Source organism: Manis pentadactyla, chromosome 9, assembly GCF_030020395.1.
Source record: "Manis pentadactyla isolate mManPen7 chromosome 9, mManPen7.hap1, whole genome shotgun sequence".
Classification (NCBI taxonomy): Eukaryota; Metazoa; Chordata; class Mammalia; order Pholidota; family Manidae; genus Manis; species Manis pentadactyla.
In genome coordinates, this window is record NC_080027.1 from 112,554,081 (window position 1) to 112,575,975 (window position 21,895).

Consider the following 21,895-nt stretch of genomic DNA (forward strand, 5'->3'; position numbering starts at 1 on the left):
CTTTAAAATAAAATTGGTTTTAAAAAACCAATGGTTTCCCAGGAATTCCTCTCCTAGGAATTTACCCTAAGAATGCAGCAGCCCAGTTTGAAAAAGACAGATGCACCCCTATGTTTATCGCAGCACTATTTACAATAGCCAAGATATGGAAGCAACCTAAGTGTCCATCAGTAGATGAATGGATAAAGAAGATGTGGTACATATACACAATGGAATATTATTCAGCCATAAGAAGAAAACAAATCCGACCATTTGCCACAACATGGATGAAGCTAGAGGGTATTTTGCTCAGTGAAATAAGCCAGGCGGAGAAAGACAAATACCAAATGATTTCACTCATCTGTGGACTATAAGAACAAAGAAAAAAACTGAAGGAACAAAACAGCAGCAGAATCACAGAACCCAAGAATGGACTAACAGTTACCAAAGGGAAAGGGACTGGGGAGGATGGGTGGGAAGGGAGGGATAAGGGGGAAAAAAAAGGGGGGAGCATTACTATTAGCAGACATAATGTAGGGGGGGCATGCGAAGGGCTGTACAACACAGAGAAGACAAGTAGTGATTCTATAGCATCTTACTATGCTGATGGACAGTGACTGTAATGGGGTGTGTTGGGGGGACTTGGTGATGGGGGGAGTCTAGTAAACATAATGTTCCTCATGTAATTGTAAATTAATGATACCAAAATAAATAAATAAATAAATAATATAAAAAATAAAAAAACAATACAAAAAAAAAACCCAATGGTTTGGCATAGAGACATTTACTCTTCCAAAATTCCTTCAGACTATGGACTTCTTTTAACTCACTTCAGGGCTCCTAGAAAAAAGTAGTAATGTATTCTAATTCTACAGACATCATTATCCAAACAATATCAAGCATAGAAATATACTTCTTTGGGTCCTAGGCCTTGCAATTTGTAAAACTGAATCAACTGCTTTCTACCTCTAAATCTTTGTTTCTTTAAATGAGAAAAAACATTCAGTACAAAAAAAAGGCACTTTTATAAGCTGGCTTGCATTTTCTTATTGGCAGGGACTTGCTCGTTGCTTTTTTAAGTGAATTTTCCAGTTTAAAAGGAGAAATATCTGTATTACATTTGGGGTTTTGTTTGATTGTGTGTATGTGTTTTAGTTTGGAACTTAGAATTTTAGCTTTCATGTCCTATGTTTTACTGAAGTGCTTTAAACAGACTGCAGCAGATAAATTGTGGGCTTTTATTGTTTTGCCTTCTTTGCTATTATTCTTTTATCTTCACTGCTGACTTCAGTTTGCATTTTCACAATGCAAATTTCTTATCATGGTGTTACCTAACTTTACTGACCAAAAAATATAAAATGTCTAATTAGATTAAAATTTACTGCTGTAACTCTCACGGTATATTTTGTAAAACTTCCACAGTACGTTTATTTTAATTGAATTAGAAACTACTATTACAAATTGAGCTCCCGCTGCCGTATTCCACCTGGGAGCCCAGGTCAGACCTTCCCAAAGATTACAGTGGCGGAAAACCACAATCAGTCCAGTAGTCCTCAGCAAAAATGAGTAAAATGAAAAAAATGGTTACTGTCATTTTAGGAATTACTATTAATAAAGCAATTACTATTACTTGAGCATGTGGTCCCCCTGTAGCCAATGCCCATAGAAAAAAAAGAAGTGTTCCAAATGTATAAAATAGCAGTAGACTCAGAGACACTGAGAAACGACTGGTGGTTACAATGGGGGAGGAGTTGGGGTGGGAGAGGTTGTGGGGTTGTGGGGGATAAAAGGGGTACATTCTCTATTATAAGTTGGTCATGGGGATGGTAGTACCACATGGAGAATGTAGCCAATGAGTCCTGTAACATCTTCCTATGTTGACAGATAGTAACCGCACTAGCAGGGGTGAGGATTTAATAATGTGGGCAACAGTTGAACCACTGTTCTGTATACTTGAAACCAGCATTAGATTGTATATCAAATGATACTACAATTTAAAAAAAAATCAAAAGAAAGAAAGAAAGGAGTGTTTCTTCAAGACCAGATCGTGATTTAGCATGACTCCAAGAGGTTCATTAAGGGACCTAAGAAGGAAGGTCACTTTCCTTCCAAAAGTACAGGAGAAAATGTATTTTTGTCTCAAGTCTGGTGTCTTTATTTTTGATGTATCTAAGGAACTCTGAATTCACATTAATTTTCCCAAAGTCTTCATATCCTTTCACACAGACTGAAGGAAATAGAAAGTAATTGGTGCCCTAGAAATTTCCAATCTGCAATAACAGTTTTCCTAATTTGAAACTCCTACTAGTTTCTTTGGTAGTTTTGCATCAAAATATGATGTGATCAATATACATTTGTGCATTATTTACACAGGGCCCTCTCCTTTTTCTTTCTCCCATCCCTGCTAGTCCCACCTGGGGAGCTGCATTTTCTCTCTCCTTTGGAGAATCCATTCGTTTGTACAAATTAGGAACTGAGACAATTACTAATGGCATCATCTTTATCCACTTCCTACTTTCTTTGGATTAATTTTTCTTACAGGAGCCCTAATAGGACAGCATTCCTATTAGAAGTTATGATGCTTTGAGGCACAAGTAACAGAAGACAATTACATTAGTCAAGATAAGATTTGTCTGTAGATGACAGTAATACCACAGACAACACTGGCTTAAATAAGAGATAATTTTATCCCTTGTTAAAAGGTCCAGAGGTAAGTAGTCCAGGGCCAGTATGGAGATCCTACTACATGGAGTCCCCAGGAACCTAGGCTCTTTGTGCTCTTCCTCAACTGTATGTGAGCTCTTTAAAAAGGACACCTCATGGCCCAAGATGGCTGCTCCAGCCATGTTCACAGTCTCGCCAGCAGTGTGGAGTAGGGGACAAAGGAGGGCACACACCCTTTCTCTTTAAGACCACTTTATGGAAATAGCATACAACACTTTGACCTATGTCCCATTAACCAAAACACAATGATATGACCCCATCTAGTTGTAAAGGAGGCTGAGAAATACCTTTATTTGTGTGGCCAGCTAATATCTGGAGGTTCTATTATTTTTTAAAGCAGGGGAGAATGATATTGCAGGATAACCAGCAGTCTCTACCAGCCCAACTCAAAATGGATTTGGTAGGTCACATAATAAGAAGTGCTCAGGAGCAGGGAAGGGAGATCAGCCAGGTATGTCAGGGTCCAACTCCTCTCCTCAGAGACCACCCAGCCTGGCAGTGTTCCAAGCGTTGGCTCTGTCCTTAAGCTGGCTCCCCTCCTCCTCATCAAGATAAAAACTGCAGTTTGAGGCATCACATTCAGATGCAACGAAGTGCAAAAGAAGGAAGGGGGAAAGATTCATCTCTTTGCTTTGACTCTTTTTTAAAAAGGAAGAAAACTTTCTTAGAGGCAGCCCGGATACTTCCCTCCAAGCTCCGCTGGCTAGCCTGCATCACAATCAATAGCAAGAACACACCACGGAGATAGGCATGGCCATCATCAGCACCCACCCCCGAGAAGCCACAGGCGGGGCTCGCTTCTCCAAAACAGAGGGCTACGTGGAAAAGGTTCAGTACTCAAACAAAACAGGGGGTCTGTTATGAAAGAGGAATGGGGAGAGCATGTTAGGTTGGCTTCCAACAGTGTCTACCACACTCCATATCCTACCTAATACCCTGCCACTGATAGCCAGATAAATTGTAGTCTAAAATCACACATCATGATTGAGATAAATCAGACCAGTTCTTATGCCCATCTCCTACACCCAGCAAATTTATGACTGAAGAATAAGCAAATGTGTGGACTGGTTAGTACATATCTAGGTTGAGCAGGCTGCCAACATATCCTCCACGAACCTTGTCTATGGAAACTTCACTCCAGACACTTACTAGCAGAAATTTCACAGTTAGTCACATAAGTTAAGCCTTCCAGTATAAATATGAGGAAATTCTCCTGAGAGAAATACATGTTTTTAAATCAAAACTCATTTCTTCACTTTATAAGCATCAGATCACTGATAATCATCACTTCAGAAGAGCCACTGGACCTTTTACAGGCTGTGACTGATTATGCAAAAGTAAATCTAGGGAAAGAAAGTTTTCCTAACTGCTATTTGCTGCTACTAGGCTTAGAGGTGTCCACCAGCCCCCCACCCTGGACCTGTGTACCCCACAGGTCTCAGCCACACCACTGATTTTCCAATACTTTCCTGGCCTTCCACAGGATTCATGTGGGAGAGTTTCCAGGTTTGTTTTCTTTTGATTCACTAACCATTCAATGTTAATTTTGAAAAGGAAATAAAATGATTGCTTAAACAGGAAAACACTGTAGGCTATAGTTCACATTGTAAAGCTATAACATTTTTGAAGCTGTAGTTCACTTTTAGGTATATAAAAAGCTTAAAGAAGAAAATGGAAACAAGGCATAAAAAAGAAAAATGTGCCCTAAATTGACCACTGATGCTTGGATTATTATATGAGCTTTGCTTCTCATTAAAGGAAGGCTAACAGATGACACAGGCCATGTGATTACAAGTTGGTCTCAGGATTATGTATTAATAGAAATGTCTATCTTATCAAGGGAAGTTACTAAAAGTCTTCTAGAAACAATCCTAAAAGTTTAGTCTGTTGTAAGAAACATGAGTGTGGTAGCAGTTTTCAAAGCTAACATGTTAAGAAATGAAGCAACTCCTTAACACTTTTGATATCCTTTTACTTGGAGATGTACTAAATCCTAAAAAGCAATGCACTTTCAAAACATCCATGTGATGAAGATCACTATTAACACAAAGTTTTGGGGTACACAAACTGAATGGCAGTTGTTATAAATGCTGCCTCAGAGTCATTAGCATACAAGAAGTACAGCTGCTTATAACTACACACAAAATTAACAAAACTTACTCCAAATACTGACTAGCTATTCTCCATATGTTAGTGAAGTTTATCTAAGTTATTGTCAGCTACAGGAGCTCTGAAATCTATAATATTTCACTGGCACCTACTTTATGAGAAACAGATCAAAAATTGATTTAAACTTTACCATCACACTTTTAATTGTTCTGTTTACAATCAAATCATGAAAATATTTATGGGCTAATGGATGGGCAAAGCAGTGAAGATATGGCTATAGTTTTTTTTTCCCAAAGATCTGGGGCTTCGAAACCATCAGGAAATCACAGCCTTATGACCTTCATTTGCTCATGCACTAACAATTCACAACACCATGAATTTTTCCAATGCTCTTTTCTCTTTTGGCAAGACTAGTATTCTCAAATGAGGCAACGTCTCATTTTCTCTGGAGGTATTCAAACTTTAACCCTTCTCATCCCTCCACCCCTCCCTACCTTGAAAGTTCCCTCCCAAATAAAGGAGATAAAACTGAACAAGACTAGACAGGGTCACACAATCTGCTATCATTTTATTCATTCAGAATGCATTCATTACAAGTCCTTCCTGTACACTAGCTATCTCATGCTTTTGCATGTGTAATAATTGAAATTCAGAATAAAAACGGTAACACGTTTCCTCATCGTACACAGGAGTACGATGCTTGCATCATCAACAACTGTCATGACCGTATAGTCTTCTGCAAGCAAATGAATCCCTCCCATGGCTGGCTTCCAGTAATTACTGTAGATGGCCATGCTTCAACTTCATGGTGCTTCTAAGCCTTTCAGTGAAATAAAGTCTTACAAAATAAATGCCATAAACATATTTCGCTTTTAACTAAATGCAAGCCCCTTCTGGCTATGTTCTACTACATTGCTCTTTCAATCCCCTACGCACTGGTGAAAATGACAACCTTATAGCCAACTTCGTAAAACGAAGACAGGCTTAGCTTAGCTCTTTTACTAACATAAATAAGCCATCCATCTTTTTCCCATTTCAAGTAAACAGAAGCAAAGGGATACTTGACCAAGTTTTATCCCGACAGGATGGGTTGTTCATCTTCTACCTCTGAAAGCACCAGAGCAGGAATCTGGAAAAGCAGTTACATTGCTCTCAAGTGCCCTGATTTGATATCCTTTTGAAATAGTTTTAAATGTTGTGGGGGCTGTAAACAACTAGGGAAAAAGGACACTAAATAAATGCTCTTCTCAGATGAAAAGATTCAGGGACCAGAAAGAGGTCGCTTTTGAAGAACTTAACCATGTCTTTACAGAACTAGGGTTTTATGCCTCGAGTTTAATGCTTGGTTTAGACGGTATTTCTAAAGCCAGAAAACAAATCACTAACTTCACAAGATAACCAAACGCTAGGTAGTGGCGGGAGGGCATGGTTGCTGGGAAGGAGAGATCAGCTACACCCAGGAGATAAAGAGCCTTGATTATCTGCAGTTTCAGTTCAGTTTGGGTTTCTTTTCTTCTGCCTCACATCTTTACTGAGTTACTATATGTCTGCAAGTCTCCCAAAATAAGTTTTTCCCCATTTATAACTTTAGCAACTGTTACAAAACATGCCAATGTTCCTCTTTTGCCTTCTCCCTTCTCAGGAGAGGGAAGGGAACCGTAGAACCTGGGAGCGCAGTGACACGGTCCTTTCTGCTCTGATGAAATCATCCCACAAGTGATACCAAGTTCCAGTGAAGCCGGGGCCGTCGCCGCGTTTTTCAAAACCAGGCCAACGTTACCGGCAGGGAAATTCTGCTTTATAGGCCGGGAATCCCCAGGGGAATCTCTAGAAACGAGGGATATCCCCGCTCTTGTTTTTGCGGCCAGTTCACAAAGAGCTCGGAACTAAGTGCTGCGCCAGGTACAGGAGGGCGAGGAGTGTGGGGGCCGCGGGGCGGGGCGTGGGGGCGGCAGAACAGACCCCCGGCGGGCGCGGCGTGGGCCAGGGGTGCTGCTGCCCCGCCCGGCGGCCCGCACCTGCCTCTCCCGCTGCGGCGCTTCCCCAAAGCCCCGGGCCGCTCGCTGCCGACGGCGGCGCAGCCCCACCCCGGCCTTAGCGGGCGGGCGGCTCCCCGCCGGGAGAACGCGGGCAGGTGGCGAGCGGGGAGGGGAGGGCCGGGGCGCGCCGCCGCCGCCCCGACGTGGTCCCCCTGCCGGGCCGCGCGGCCCCGGGTCGGCGCGCGTACCTCGGATGTAGGCGCACTTGCCCTCGTCCAGCTGGCTGGAGGCTGCGCCGCCCATGGCGCCGGTGCGGCGAGGCTGAGCGCGGCGGCCAGGCCCGCACCGCGCGCGGCCGGACAGCTCCCGTGGGCGCACGCCGCTCGCTCCTGGAGGCGGCGGAGACGGAGGACTGAGCTCCGCAGCCCGAGCGCAAACTTCCTCCGAGAGGCACCGCCCCCTGGGGCGCCTCCTCCAGGCCCGCGCCCTCGGAGGATCTGTGGGCTGGCCCCCGGCTGTCTCCCCGCCCTCGCGGCCCCGGGCAGCTCCGAGGGGACGGCCAGCCTGGAAGGCCCTCCCGCCCCTTCCCTGCGCCGGCTGTGGCTTCTCATCTTCACCCGTGGCAAGCAGCTGAGAAAGGCCTTGGGGTAAGCGGGCAGTTTCCCTGGTGACTGGAAAGCTCTGGGAGCTGGAGCTTTGCCCCCTCGCATCCCACGAGGGGTCCAAGATCCCATGGCTTTTAACACCCTCCGGTCCCCAAAGCAACAGTTCTTCTCAAGCATCACCTAAGAACTTGTTAGAAATGCAACTTTTCAGCTCCCTTCCTCTCTACCTATACCCCCCACCACCACACACACACGCTGCACCCCAACTGAAAACTTGAGGGGGGCCCCAGCAATCTGTGTCACAGGCACGTTCTGGGTAATTCAGATGCCTTCCAAGTTCGAGAACCAATGGAAAATTGTACCTTCCTGCAGCCTAGAAGTTGGGCCAAGGAGAGGGTGGGGAACGAAAGGAAAAAATAACAAGAAATTGAAAACCTCAGGAGAAACCTCGGCTGGGCCCTACAATATGCGCCCAGCCCTGAAACTTCTTAACACTTGATCAAAATCTATTCTTTCACCTCTCCTTGACAAACTTGAAATAGTTCATTAGAAAGGGCATTTGTTCTTTTCCCACAACCACTGTTTAACTTGGCAACCTCTCCCAAACAAGAACCAGCTTGAACAGAAGGCTCGTCACTCATTTCTTCCTATTCTTAGTAGTCAGATTTTTAGTGACTCCTATTGACTTAACCTCCAAGGGCAAATAGTTTGTACACACAAGAGCCAAGCCCACAGAGGACTTTGAAGGCTTTTCCCTCCAAAGTTAATGAGCTAGCATTTTAACACAAAGATTTCTCACACCTCACACCAATCTCACACCCTACTTCCCAATCCATCAGTAAATCCTCCCAGTCCCACTTTCAAAATACATCCAGAACCCAACTCTTTCTCCTCCCCTCTACTGTTCTCAATCCATCATTTCTCACCTGGATAATTACAGTAGCTTCCTAATTGGTCTCCCTTCTTTAGAGAAAAAGCCACAAAATCTAAGACTGATATTAGGTTCCACTTCCTCTCTGCTTTCATGTAGGGTACGGCTCTCCCCTTGCTATCTCCCCCCAACCAGCCTTTTCACTGGTGTTTTTGCTCTTCTAGGACGAATCAAGTTAAGGGTCTTTGCACCTGCTCTTCCTTTGTCTAGGTTGCTCTCCCCTCAGATAGTCACATGATTCATTCTCTAGGTCTCTCCCTTCATTCAAATCTCCATTTAAATACTAGTATCTCAAAGACGCTTTACTTGGCCCCCATTTAAACACCAGCCCTCATTCCTCTCTGCCTTTCTTATTTCTTTTCACAGCACTTAACCTCACCTGATGATTATTTGTCTGTCTTTCCCGACTGAAATATAAACTCCATAAGGTCAAGGATTTCTTTCGGTGATATTTCTTGTTTTGTTTTTCTTTTTAGTATGTATATTCCTTATTGTTGTTATTATTATTTTTTAAGGGCAGGGATTTTTGTCCAGTATGTTCTCTGATGTATCTCAAATGCTTAGAACAGCAACTGGCACATAGTAGGTGCTCAATAAATAACTACTGACTAAATGAATGAATGAAATATAAAACATGAGAATCCAGATTCAGTGAAAGCCGTGATCTCAATGAATAAAGAACTTATCTAGATAACTACTCATTGATTTAAACTATTACATGTTCCACTCTTTTCTCAATATTCTAGTTGGCTCTTAGAACTGTATGTATCTTCTCAGAGTAGTAATTCCTTTCATTATATGAATTGCTATAATTGTGCCTTAGAATACTGTCTTTGTTATTGAAGAAAACTAATTTGGATCTCCTGCTACAGTATAGTTTTGGCTTCTCATCTCTTGTTTGGCAATAGTTAGAAAAGACTGATTATTATGGTATATTATTCTTTGTTCATTTCTAGCATTCACAAATGGAACAAGGTATAGGGGAGGATTTGTATAGTGTAGTATTAACAGGCTTTGCAACACGTCAGTTCCAGCTTCAAATCCTAACCTGGGGATAGCCATGTGACCTGATCAAGTTGCTAAACTTACCTGTCTCTGTCTCCTTATCTGTTAAATAGAGCTAATTACACTTACCTCTCTGGCTTTGTCAAAATTACATTTGAACAGGTCTGTGAAACACTTAACATATTCCCAGGAGCATAGCAAGTGTTAAATATGTGGAACCTAGGATTTTTGTTATCAGTGAGAATGGGAGTGGTCAAGGAAACAATATTCTAAAGAAAGTAGAATTTTAATTGGACCTTGAAAATCATTGATATTACATTAAGAAAGAACTTCTGCTCCCTTTTTTCCCCAAATAAAGTTCAGTTTCCCCAATCAGTTTACAGCAAAAATTAAGGAATTCATTTTTTTGTTATAGTATTTAACATTTGCAAATCCTTTGTGGGCATCATTTTATTAATCACACACTAACAATGAGTCTCCATGCAATTCAATAACTTTATGAAGCAAATTCAACTCCCTATGATTCCAATCAGCTAGTTTAAAAATTTCCTATCCAACTTCAGTTTTTGTACTGTGTCACTGTATTTTATATTAAAATGTTCTTAAGACCTTTTTATGTAAATATCACATACTAAAATGATTAGCTTTTCAAAATCTGAATTAAGATAAAATTCACAAATCATAAAAATCACCCAGATCTTGGCAAGTGTAACTTTAGGTAATCCAAATTACCAGTTTGGTGTAGATTCCTCTAGATTTACACACCAGTATATGCACAGTTATAATTTATAAGTATATATAAACTTATTTATAATTACTTATTTACCAAAATGAGCTGATGCTCTATTTTCTGTAATTTTCCATTTGGAATATGTAAATGATAGTTCATTGTGTAAATGTAACTCAATTCGCCTGTCTAATGTATGCATGCCTTTTTCCCTACTCTCAATCAGGTTGGATATTTTCATATCTTTCATTGTTTTTATTAGTATCATTCTCATTATTCCTTTTGACATATTAAGGAATTAAAGAATATTTCATTATTCCTTTTAATATTCCACAATTTGTGAGTTGAGATAGGTATCACATCCTATTATTTAATTTTGAAGTTCTCTTTTTATTGAAATATGGTTGACATACAATATATATTAGTTTCAGGTGTACAGCATAGTGATTTAACAATTATATACAAATGTAATTATATACAAATAATGTAACAATTATATTACAAAATGTCTCTCTAGGTCTCTCACGTCATTCAAGTTTCCGTTTAAATGCTAACACCTCAATATAGTCACCCCAATAAGTGTACTTACCATCTATCACATTATTACACTATTATTGACTATATCCTCTATGCTGTACTTTTCATCCCTGTGATTTATTTATTTTGTAATTGGAAATTTATAACTCTTTATCACTTTCACCTATTTCATCCATTCCCTCATCCCCTTCCCCGCTAGTAACCACCAGTTTGTTGTCTATTTATGAGCCTATTTCTGTTTTTCTTATTTGTTCATTTGTTTTTCAGATTCCACATATAAGTGAGAGCATACAGTATTTGTCTTTCTCTATCTGACTTATTTCACTTAGCATAATACCCTCTAGGTCCATCCAGTTGGCCCAAATGTCAAGATTTCATTCTTATTGTGGTGGTGTAATATTCCATTGTATATACATACCACTTCTTCTTTATCCATTCATCTATTGATGGACAGTAGGTTGCTCCCATGTTTTGGCTAATGCTGCAATAAGCAGAGGGTGCATATATCTTTTTAAATTAGTGTTTTTGTTTTCTTCTGGTAAATACGCAGTAGTGGATCACTGGGTCTTAGGATATTTGTAATTTTTTGAGGAACTTCAATAATATTTCCCATAGTTACTACACCAATTTACATTCCTACCAATACTGCATATGGGATCCCTTTTCTCCACCTCTCCTCCAACACTCATTGTTTCTAGTCTTTATGATACTACCAATTCCGACTGGTGTAAGGTACTATTTCATTTTGGTTTTCACTGGCATTTCCCTGATGGTTAGTGATGTTGAGCATCTTTTCATCTGTCTATATGTTTATATGTCTCCTCTGGAAAAATGTCTAGCCAGGTTCTCTGCCCATTTTTTAAAATTGGATTATTTGTTCTTTTTGGTGTTGAGTTGCATGAGTTCTTTATATATTTTGGATATTAGCCCTTTATAGGAAATACCATGTGCAAACATATTCTTCCATTCTTTAAGTTGCCTTTATATTTTCCTGATGGTTTCCTACATTGTGCAGGAGCTTTTTAGTTAGTTTTTGCTTTTGTTTCCCTCACTTGGGGAGACAAATCCAGAAAAAAACTGCTAAGACCAATGTCTAAGAGTTTATTGCCTGTATTTCCTTCCAGGAGTTTTATGATGGAATTTCAAGTCTTACATTTATTGATTCCATTGATCTATGTTTGTGTGTGTACATGTGTGCATGTGCCAGTACTATTTTGATTATGGTACCTTGTATTATAGTTTGAAATGAGGGAGTGTGATGCCCATAGCTTTGTTCTTTCTCAAATTGCTTTGACTACTTGGGCTTTTTTATGGTTACATGCAAATTATAGGATTATTTATTCTAGTTCTATGAAAAAATGCCATTGGAATTTTAACAGATATTGCACTGAATTTGCAGATTGCTTTCGGTAGTATGGACATTTTAGCAATATTAATTCCTCCAATCCATGAGCATGGTGTATCTTTCCAATTATTTATGTCATCTTCAATTTCTTTCATCAATGTCTTATAGTTCTCAGAATACAGGTCTTTCACCTTCTTGGTTAGATTTTTTTTCTGGGTATTTTATCCCTTTGATGCAGTTTTAAATGGGATTGTTTTCTTAATTTCTGTTTCTAATAGTTTATTATTAGTGTGTAGAAATGCACCAAATTTCTGTATATTGATTTTGTATCCTGCAGCTTTACAGAATTCATTTATGGTTCTAATAGTTTTTGGTGGAGCATTTAGGGTTTTCTAAATATATTATATCATGTCATCTGCAAATAGTCACAATCTTACTTCTTCCTTACCAGTTTGGATGCTTTTTCTTTGTCTTGTTTGACTGCTGTAGCTATAGGACTTCCAGCACTTTGTTGAATAGAAGTGGTGAGTATGGACATCCTGCGTTTTTCCTGATCTTAGAGGAAAAGCTTTCAGCATTTCACCATTGAGCATGCTGTTAGCTGTTGGTTTGTCTTTTATGGCCTTCAGTATGTTGAGGTATATTCCCTCTACACTCACTTTATTGAGAAGTTTCGCCATGTATAGATGTTGAATTTTGTCAAATGCTTTTTCAGCATCTAATGAGATGATCATATGGTTTTCAGTCTTCCTTTTATTAATGTGGTGTATCACACTGATGGATCTTTGGGTTTTGAACCATCCTTGCATCCCTAGAATAAATCCCACTTGGTTGTGGTGAATTGTCCTTTTAATGTATTTTTAATTTTTTTGCTAATATTTCATTGAGAAGTTTTACAGCTATGTTCATCAAGGATATTGATCTGTAACTTTCTTTTTTTGTAGTATCTTTGTCTGGCTTTGATATCAGGGTATTTTTTGTGTATCTATTATGGCTTTTTGGTTTGTGATTGCATATATGTTGTTTCTATGTATTAGGTAGGTCAGCTGTGTCTTCTGGTCTTGAAGGAGTGTCCCTAGATAGAAGGTGTCCTGTGTGGCCCGGAATCACAATCCTCCCTGGTAATCAGAACCAGGTGCTCCAGAGGGGCCCTCCTGTTATGGCTGGGCCAAAACTGCTGCAGTATGCTGGTGGGTGGGGCTGATTCCCTGCCCAACTGGCTACAGTGCCTCCTCTGACTGCTGTGGGCATACTGGTGGGCAGGGCTGGCTTCATCCCTGTGCCCAGACAGGAGCCATTTTGGGGGGCTGCAAGCTGAGGCTACATGGCAGGGTGGAAGTTGCTTTGCCAAGGCACCTGCTGGGGCGGGCAAGTTGGGTGAGGCAGGTCTACAGCGATGGCTGGGGCAGGGCAAGCAGTATTTCCAAGGTAGGTGGAGTGTCAGAAGTAATGCCCACCAGCACCAGGCCAGCTAATTATAAGGAGAGTAAGTAAAACAGCCCCCACCAGTTCTTCTTGGAAGAATCTCCTACAGATCTCTGCCCCTCTGGCATACATAAAACTAGTTACTAAATCTTCATAGATGAACCATGTGCCTTTCAAACTGCTGCATCTGTGCTGTGTCTTGGAGCATGTGAGTTTGTGCTTGGGCCTTTCAAGAGTGGAGTCTTGGTTCCCTATAGCCCTTTGACTCTCCCAGAATTAAGTCCTGCAGATTTTCAAAGCCAGGTGTTAAGGGGATCTCTCATCTTTTTGGTACATGTTTGTTTTTTACAGTAAATAAAAACAATGGCACCTGCTAGCACCTCTAACGCCATAGAGAGTTCCAACATTCCCTCATTTGGAGACATTCTAGGGTTAGTAAATGGTTTTTCTTCACTTATATTCTAGTTGTCCTTTAAACCGTAGTGGGGTTTTATTTTTTCTGTACCCAGGGTGGGCAAATCTCAAATGCCTCAGTGATATCACACTCTACTACAGGTCATCACACTGGAGGTGGGGTTTCCAGGGTTGTCATGTCTCCATCTCTCCTGCCGTTCTGTATGTGGTCTCTATCCCTTATTGTGCAGAAGTTTTTCACTACTCAGTTCTTCTTCAGGAGGAATGTTCTCTATGTAGAGTTGGTGTGTCTGCGGGAGGAGGTGATTTCAGGGTCTTCCCACGCTGCCATCTTGGACCCCTCTTCTAATTTGGAAACTCTTAAATAAGAAAGATTATTTTTTTTCCATGGACTTTCTGGCTATGTATGTTCCTTTATAAATAGATTGTTCTTGTACTTTTCCATTTTTCTATTGATTTTTTTATTTTGACTTGAAAGAGCTTTATATATATTAAAAACATTGACCTGTTTACTGTAATGCATGTTACAAATTAAACAGATTTTGCTAATTAAAACATATTTCTCTATGTTCTTTGTTGGACAGTCTTCTTTGAAGACTGGGCTAACCACAGGCAAATTGCAAAATCAATTAAATTTGTCTCTGTCACCCTCCCATTGTTCCTTAACACTCCCTTCCCCTCTTTTCTCTGTACAATTTTGACAGAAAGTTTAACCTTATCCACAACATCTCTTATAGATTGTTGTACAAAGGAGATGAAATATCAAAAGTCATTTTATGCTTTTCTTTAAATGAAACTCCTTTACTAGCTAGCAAGATTGTTGCAATAACTTAATATATTATCTGTCTCAAGGGTTTAGAAGTTCCAGTCTTCATTCTGATACTGATTTGCCTCATGATTTGGGGTAAATAACTTAAATTTTCTAAGCTTTATATTCTTTGTTTTCAAAATGGGTATCTGTGAAGATTAAATGAGATCATATATATAGCACACTTAATACATATTAATATTCTTAGCACATATTTAGCATTTTCCAAATAAAGCTAGCATGACAAGAAGTAATAAATGAAAAAGTGTTTTGTTGACTCTTTGTTTATCAACTGTTTTATTAACATACCAGTGTTAGTTCATTTTATTCTTATGCTTATTATAGTACCTTTGTGTTGTGATCAGCAAATCACATTTCCCAGCAGGCAGAGCACTAGGACCAATTTCAAAAGGGAAAAGACATACTATTTATATTTTGACAGCATATTTGAAAAACATAAAAAACTGTTTTCATAATACAAACTATAGAAAACTAAGTTATATAAAATCTTTTCTAGAGACACTATGTAGAAGATAGAATCCAACTTCTGCTCATCAGTGATTTTTGAGGGGACGTTCCAGGAGCTGCAGTGTATGTGGAATTTTTATTAGAAAAAGTTTTTTCTTTTTTTAGTTGAGAAACAATGCTTTTGCTCAACATGCTTTTCAAATATGAATCATCACAATTTTATATAGGCCTCTAGCATTGCATAAGACCTTAGGCACAGAGCAGAAGTCCAAGTATCTTAACAGAAACCGATAAAGGCCTACAGCGAAGGATTACAAACTCTAGAACCAAAGGAGCATTAGATGTGTAAGTACCAATCTTCAAATATAACAAAGACCAGACCACCACAGTTGCCCTTGTAAAAAGTTGTAACCATATTATTGCCATAGATAAACAGATTCTACGGGTTCTTCTGAAGGTGAGGCTCTAAACTACCTTGTATTTGGGCCACTTGTTAGTACCAGTGCACAAAGGGAAGAGTGCCACCTGCTGGACCAGCCGTGATACTCTGTGAGGGGCCAGGGTACATGGCATAAAGGGAAATGATGCCGACTCTAGCCCAAATCAAATTCATATGCTTGCACTTAAATTAGTTTAATAATCACTTGGCATTATTCAGCTATTTCTTACAGGCCTCCTTTGCTCAGCTGACAAATGAATTACCCTTCCAGAAAAGACTTTTCTTGTTGAATTTATTTTGGGAGCGAATTGTACTATTTTATAAAAGGTTATACTTACTGTTCATAACACACATTTTGACATTAATTGTAATCCATTTTGTAAAGTACAGACTTTTGCTTATTTCCTCTTGAGGTCACAGTTCATCCTTTTCTTTATAGTGCAAGTCACCAGCACATTAATTTTCCTAGTCAGGTCTCAATAGTTGTGAAAAATAATATGCTAGGGCTCTTAGTCTTATTCTGATGTGCTTGAATGAGGAGATGGCAGGACATACAGGCAAGGAACCCTAAGGGGGTGCAGGAAAAGTAAGACTGGTCCATCAAGGTGAGGAAGGATATCATATCACTAATAGTTTTTAGTATTTATGTACATGGATGTTTTTAAAAATGTAAGCTGGCTTAATTTTATTATTGCTTATCTGTTCTATACATACAATGCCCTCTTTACTACCTGAACCAAGGGCAGACCACCCCAAAGTGTTTGCCCAATGACTTTCCAAATACTTGTACCTTCAAATACTGTGGGTAGAGATGTCCAGATTTATATAACTAATATATGAGAATAATATACCCTCTTCTATGTTGGCATGATTTATTGTACCTGATTAAAACTGTCTTCATCCATACTTCCTTAAATTTTTTTTTTGTATTTTGACATTGTATCAATTATCCTTTCATTTAGGTTACACATTAAAAACCTTAAGGTGAATCCACTTAATCAGATTACATTCTCCTAAAATTTAGCTAAGACCAGCTCATTGTAGGAATAACAGCTTTGAAGGAGAAAAGAGTAACCTGCAAATGTGAGAGCCTTTAAAATAGTTGGTTTCCGAACAGGGCCAATCACTTCTTGCCTAGGACTGCTCTGTTGTGGCTCCTGGGGTTGATAAACTGGTAGGTTATGAATCCTGGGCTGCTAATAGGCATTTGTCTCCCAGAAGGGGAGAAAGAAAAGAATTCTCTAGTGACATCACATTGAGTCCTGGCGTCCCCAGTTACATGAAACAATAAATCATCCCCATTTTTTGTTTGTTAAGCCAGTTTAAACTGGATTTCTGTTTTTGTTCCCAACCAAAAGCATTTTGACCAATATAAAGCTTTAAATATAGTGCTTATGTGCAAAATTAAAACACTCCATAGCTGTACTACTTTATCCCTTTATATAATTGATTAAAGCAAATTTAAGTACATGTTGCTCTCTATGAGTGATTTGCAGCATATGCCAGCAAAAGGCAGTTAGTGCAATATATAACAATTCACTTTTCTTTTCTTAGTCATTTTTCATTCTCTCTAGTCAGTTTTGGAAGTGATTTATTTCCCTTCTAGACATTTGATTAATCACTGGCTCTACATATACACTAGTTCCAATTCAGATTGAAAATCAGCTGCCTCAAATTTTGGCAAGAGAATTAGCAGTCCCTCTGCACATCATGACCTGAATATATAAAAATGTAGTCATTTGTTACTCTCATTTTATCATTTCTAACAAATTAGATTCATAAAGTTCAAACTTTAAGCTCAAATCATGGTGCAATTAAATTAGGAAGCATGGCAGGATTTGAATTAGTACTCAATCATTTTGGCAGAAATTGTGCAGCCTTAATGGCTATGTTTTACATGATGCTTTAAAGCCACATAACATATCACTTAATGCTAGAATTCTTGGAAATAAACAACTATACAGAGCAATAATAACTTTAACTTAGAGGGAGCCCAGTATAAACTAAGGAATATTGAGGAAGCTGTCATGGAAGAAGTGTAACAAAAAACCAGTTGCAGAACAAGGGTAACATCAGCCTTCTGGGTTTCCTGTTTGTATGTTTGTTGAAACTGATACACTATAAACTTGATGGCTATTACGTGGCTGTCAATGCCTAGAACAGTACCAGGCTTATGATCAGCACTTAGTAAAGGCTTGTTGAATGAATGAGTGAATGTCCTGCAATTGATATAGATCTTTGGTGCAACAAGGTATTTCCTGTGACTGCTATTCATTATAAGACCTACTCATTGTGGACTGAACCAGGAAGAATGTCACATGTCCTTTTTTAAAGCTTCTTCGTCTTAATATTGAAGGAAATGAGATCAGAAAAGGTGAAGTGACTGCCCCAGAGTTAGGGGCAATAAATCAGTTAACAAACATTTATGGAGTACCCACTACTGGATAAATGTTTGGCACTGTTTCAGATAAAGGGATACAGCAGAGCATAAGACAGCCAGAGCCTCGGCCTTCCAAAGAGCTTGTATTCCAGTAGGGGATGATGACTAAATGTCAATGCTGCCATGAAAATACTCATGTAGAATATTGCGGTGGTGAGTGATGGAGAATGGACAGAAATGTAACCAATTTTAGTAGATTACTCAGCACAGGACCCTGCAGGAACTCTCGTGTGAGCTGAGCCCTAAGTGATGAGGACACATCCATGCAAAATGCACCGAGGAAGAGTATTCCAAGTACAAGTGCAAAGGTCCTGCGATGGGAGCAAGCTTGGGGTGCGTGGTAGAAAGAAAACTAGCCATAGTGCTTCAACTGGAGTGAAGAGGGTGAAAATGGACGGAGGTGAGGCTAGATGGGCAGATACCGCACCCTGGAGGGCCCTGCCCATCAGGAAAAGCAGTTGGGTTTTATTACACAGGATGATAAGACACCATTTGAAAGGTTTTGAGGAGAGGAGTCATATAAACTAGTTTCGATTTTAGAAAATCACTCACACTACTGGATGAAGAATGGACTGGGGTGAGAAAGAAGAGCTTCTCTTAGACTGATTGGAAGCTGTGCTAACAATCCAGGCAGGTGGCGGTCCCCTAGACTAGGGTGCAGCAGTGGAGCAGGGGAGCAGTAGCTGCACTCAAGATGTATTTTCACCTACCTACAGGACTTGCTGATAAATGCATGTGGGCAGTCAGGCAAATGAAGACGCCACTTACAGTGATGGGGAAGAATGAATCTGAAGGATGGGGATATGATCAGTTCTGCTTTGGACATGTTAAGTTTGACACGTTTTATTAAACACTCAAGTGGAAATGCCAAAAGGTAGTTGGAGAACTAAGTCAGAGGTCATTTGAGGAGGTATGGATTTGCTTGTCATTGATAAACAGCTGATTTTGAAGCCGGGGCACCGGTGAGAGTGCAAGTAGAGAAGAGAGGAGAACTGAGCGCCTGGAGCACCGCAGGAAGGCCACTGGGGGAGGACGAGCTGGAAAGGGGCTGAGAAAGGGCTGCCTGGCAAGTCAGAGAGAAATCGGCAGAGTCTGGTTTCAGGGAAGTCTACACAGGCAGCCTCAGCGAGAACTGCTCCTTATCAGTGTGGAGAAGGGGGGAGAGGGGATGAAACCCTGGCTGAAGTGTACTGAGGTGAGAATGGGAAGCGAGGACAAAAAACTAGCGAGTTAAACATGGCTTCCAGAAATGTTTGTGCGGACTGAGGAAGAGAACTGGTGGGTGCAGGGGGATGGAGAGCCGAGAGAGAAGTTAGCCTGTTAATGGAAACGATCCGGTAGAAGGAAAGAATCTGATGATGCAGGAGAGCGAAGATGCACAGCCGGGTGGACTGGCCTGTGGGGAGAGCAGAGACGCTGCTTCTACCGTAACTCAGGGAGACGCTGGGGCCCAGCTTCAGATACAAATGAACTGCAGGGCTTCTAAGGAGCTGAGGCAGTTCTTGGCCATTTGCATCAGAGTTGTATCCAGTTTACCCAAATGCTACTCCAAAGTGTAGCCACATATCACCGTTGGGATAATAAAGCCACATTTGTTGTATTGGAAGCAATGACTGAAACTTTTGGAAGATGAGATTCCTTCTGCAGTTGATTTGTAGCGGGAAAATATTTGGCAAACTTGATACTCTACATAAATTTTGTTACCTAATGAAATGAATGTTTATTCCATAAGCTTAATTTGTGTACAATGTAAAAGAGACATAGCCCTCGTTTTTAGTTTTAATAAAGGGATAAAGTCAACACACTGAGAAGTGGAAAAAACCTGGGTCCTTGAAGTCATGATTGAACTGCTGAATTAACCAACTCTGGAATGACCTTCCCCCAAATTTCTTGTTATGTGAGCTAATAAATGTACTGATTGTTTAAGCTGTTTTCTATTGGTATTGTCACTAATAGCTGACAACATTTTAACTGGCATATGATTTCACTGGATTAGCTGGTAACCATCTGGAAAAAATAATAAAGCTCTAACTTTGCACAAAAATAGATTCCAGATAGATGAAAATATCATTTTAAAATCACTGAACAAAGCTATGGGAGAATTTTTCTCCAATATTGGATTAGCCAAACCCTTTCCAAGTCTGACGCAAAACCTAGAGGCCCTACATGGCTGGAGTAATTGTTGAATAAACCAATGTAAGGCAAGTTGCAATGACTATGTGAAAATAAAACAGAATACACAAGTACACATTACATACACCTTGTATAAGAATATAAATCTATGTCCATCGGGTTCTTTTTTTTGTATTACTATAAAGTTTCTTCAATTTCTCATTTGTTTTAAAGATGTTGATTTAATTATCAAATAAATGTGTCATTAAAAAAAACCCTAGAGGCCATACAAGGAAAGGATGATAAATCCATACAAACATTAAAAATTCTACACTTAAAAAAAACATTACAAGTCAAAAAACAGATGAAAACATGGCTCTGTTCAAACTGCAAACTAATTGGAAAACTTGCAGTTTGAACAGAGATGAAAGGCTAATTTCCTTCACATATAAAGAGTTCCATTAAGTATGTTAAAAAAAACAGCACTGACAATATAGAAAATGATAAAGGCTATTAATAGGGTGTGTTGACAAACACATGGCTCTTAAATATAAGAAAAGATGTTCAAATTACCAAGAACTTCACATTTAAACTACACTGAGATACTATTTCTTGGATCATATCTCTTGTGGAAAGTGTGGGACCTCTGAGACACTGCTGGCCAGAGCGTAAATTTATACCGTTGAAGAGTAATTTGGCATTATCCATCAACACTACAAATGTGCATATTCCTTGAGGTTGTCGTCCAGTCTAGGAATGTGTCCTGTAAAATTGCTAGTACACTTGTAAAATGACATTTGTGCAAGGTTATTCTCTGTAGCATTATTTGTAAAAACAAAAGATTTGAAGACCAGGTAAAGGTCCATCAAGGATCCAGTTAAATAAATATTGGAGCAGTAATAAAATTGAAACACTGTTATAGCAGTAAGAAAAAGAATTTCCTTTAAATTCTAGCATGGAAAGATATTCACAAACTATGTTATGTTAAAGAAGAAACAACCACCGCAAGGTACGTTATGTGTATATGCTACCATTTATATAAAATGAGGATACGGAGAAATATCTGTACATACTTATTTGTATATGCATCAAGTATCTCTGGAAGAGTATACTATGGGAAGTTACTATGGCAAGAAGGTCAGGGATAGACAAGAAGGGGAAAAGACCTTTTACAATATACTCTTTTATGTGTATAAATTTTAAAGCATATAAATGTATTATATATACTTAAAAATGAATTTTAAAACAATGTGGATTAGACAAACTAAATATTAAATATAAAAACAGGAAATTTGAGAAGTAGAAAATTATTTTTATAGAAACAAATATTTGGAGAAAACCTTAAATGTCCATTAATAGTGGACAGATTAAACAAATTATGGGATATCCATACAATAAAATCTAGACAAACATTTAAAGAGAATGGGGAAGCACTTCTTGTAAAAATGTAGAAAGATCTGTAGGATACATTTTTAAGGGGGAAAGCAAGATTGGAATGGGTCTTATAGTAGCCTACCATTTGTGAAACCAGAGGGAGAAATTAATATGTACGTAAAAGTTTATTGGTTGCCTGTGGGAAGGACAACAGGCAGTTGACAGATGAGGTATGGAGCAAGATTTTTACTACATACCCTTTTACACCTTTTCAATTTTGAATTACATAAGAGTATTATTGCTTATTTTTTTTAATGAAATAAAATTTGACTACATATTTACTAATAGTGATATTCTCTCAGCATTTTAGGACAGTTGAAAAAATTTCCCCATAACGTGGTAGTGAAGAGGTTCTGGCATCAAGCTTCCTGGCTTCAAACTCTGATCTGACCAGAGAATTTAGGCAACCTCTCC

The 21,895-nt window shown here is 39.3% G+C and overlaps 2 protein-coding genes across 2 annotated transcripts in view; one reads left to right on the forward strand and one right to left on the reverse strand.

Annotated features, from left to right (window-relative positions):
• NIBAN1 (niban apoptosis regulator 1) overlaps positions 1–7,287 on the reverse strand; it is a 137,860-nt gene extending 130,573 nt beyond the window's left edge. Inside the window, exon 1 of the mRNA XM_036912556.2 lies at positions 7,040–7,287. Coding sequence (XP_036768451.2) covers positions 7,040–7,094 — 55 coding nt within the window. The 5' untranslated portion in view covers positions 7,095–7,287. The remainder of the gene's footprint in view (positions 1–7,039) is intronic.
• Positions 7,288–7,417: 130 nt separating this feature from the next.
• Positions 7,418–21,895, forward strand: part of RNF2 (ring finger protein 2) — a 91,974-nt gene continuing 77,496 nt past the window's right edge. Inside the window, exon 1 of the mRNA XM_057507947.1 lies at positions 7,418–7,438. The gene's annotated coding sequence lies outside the window, so the exon portion shown is untranslated. The remainder of the gene's footprint in view (positions 7,439–21,895) is intronic.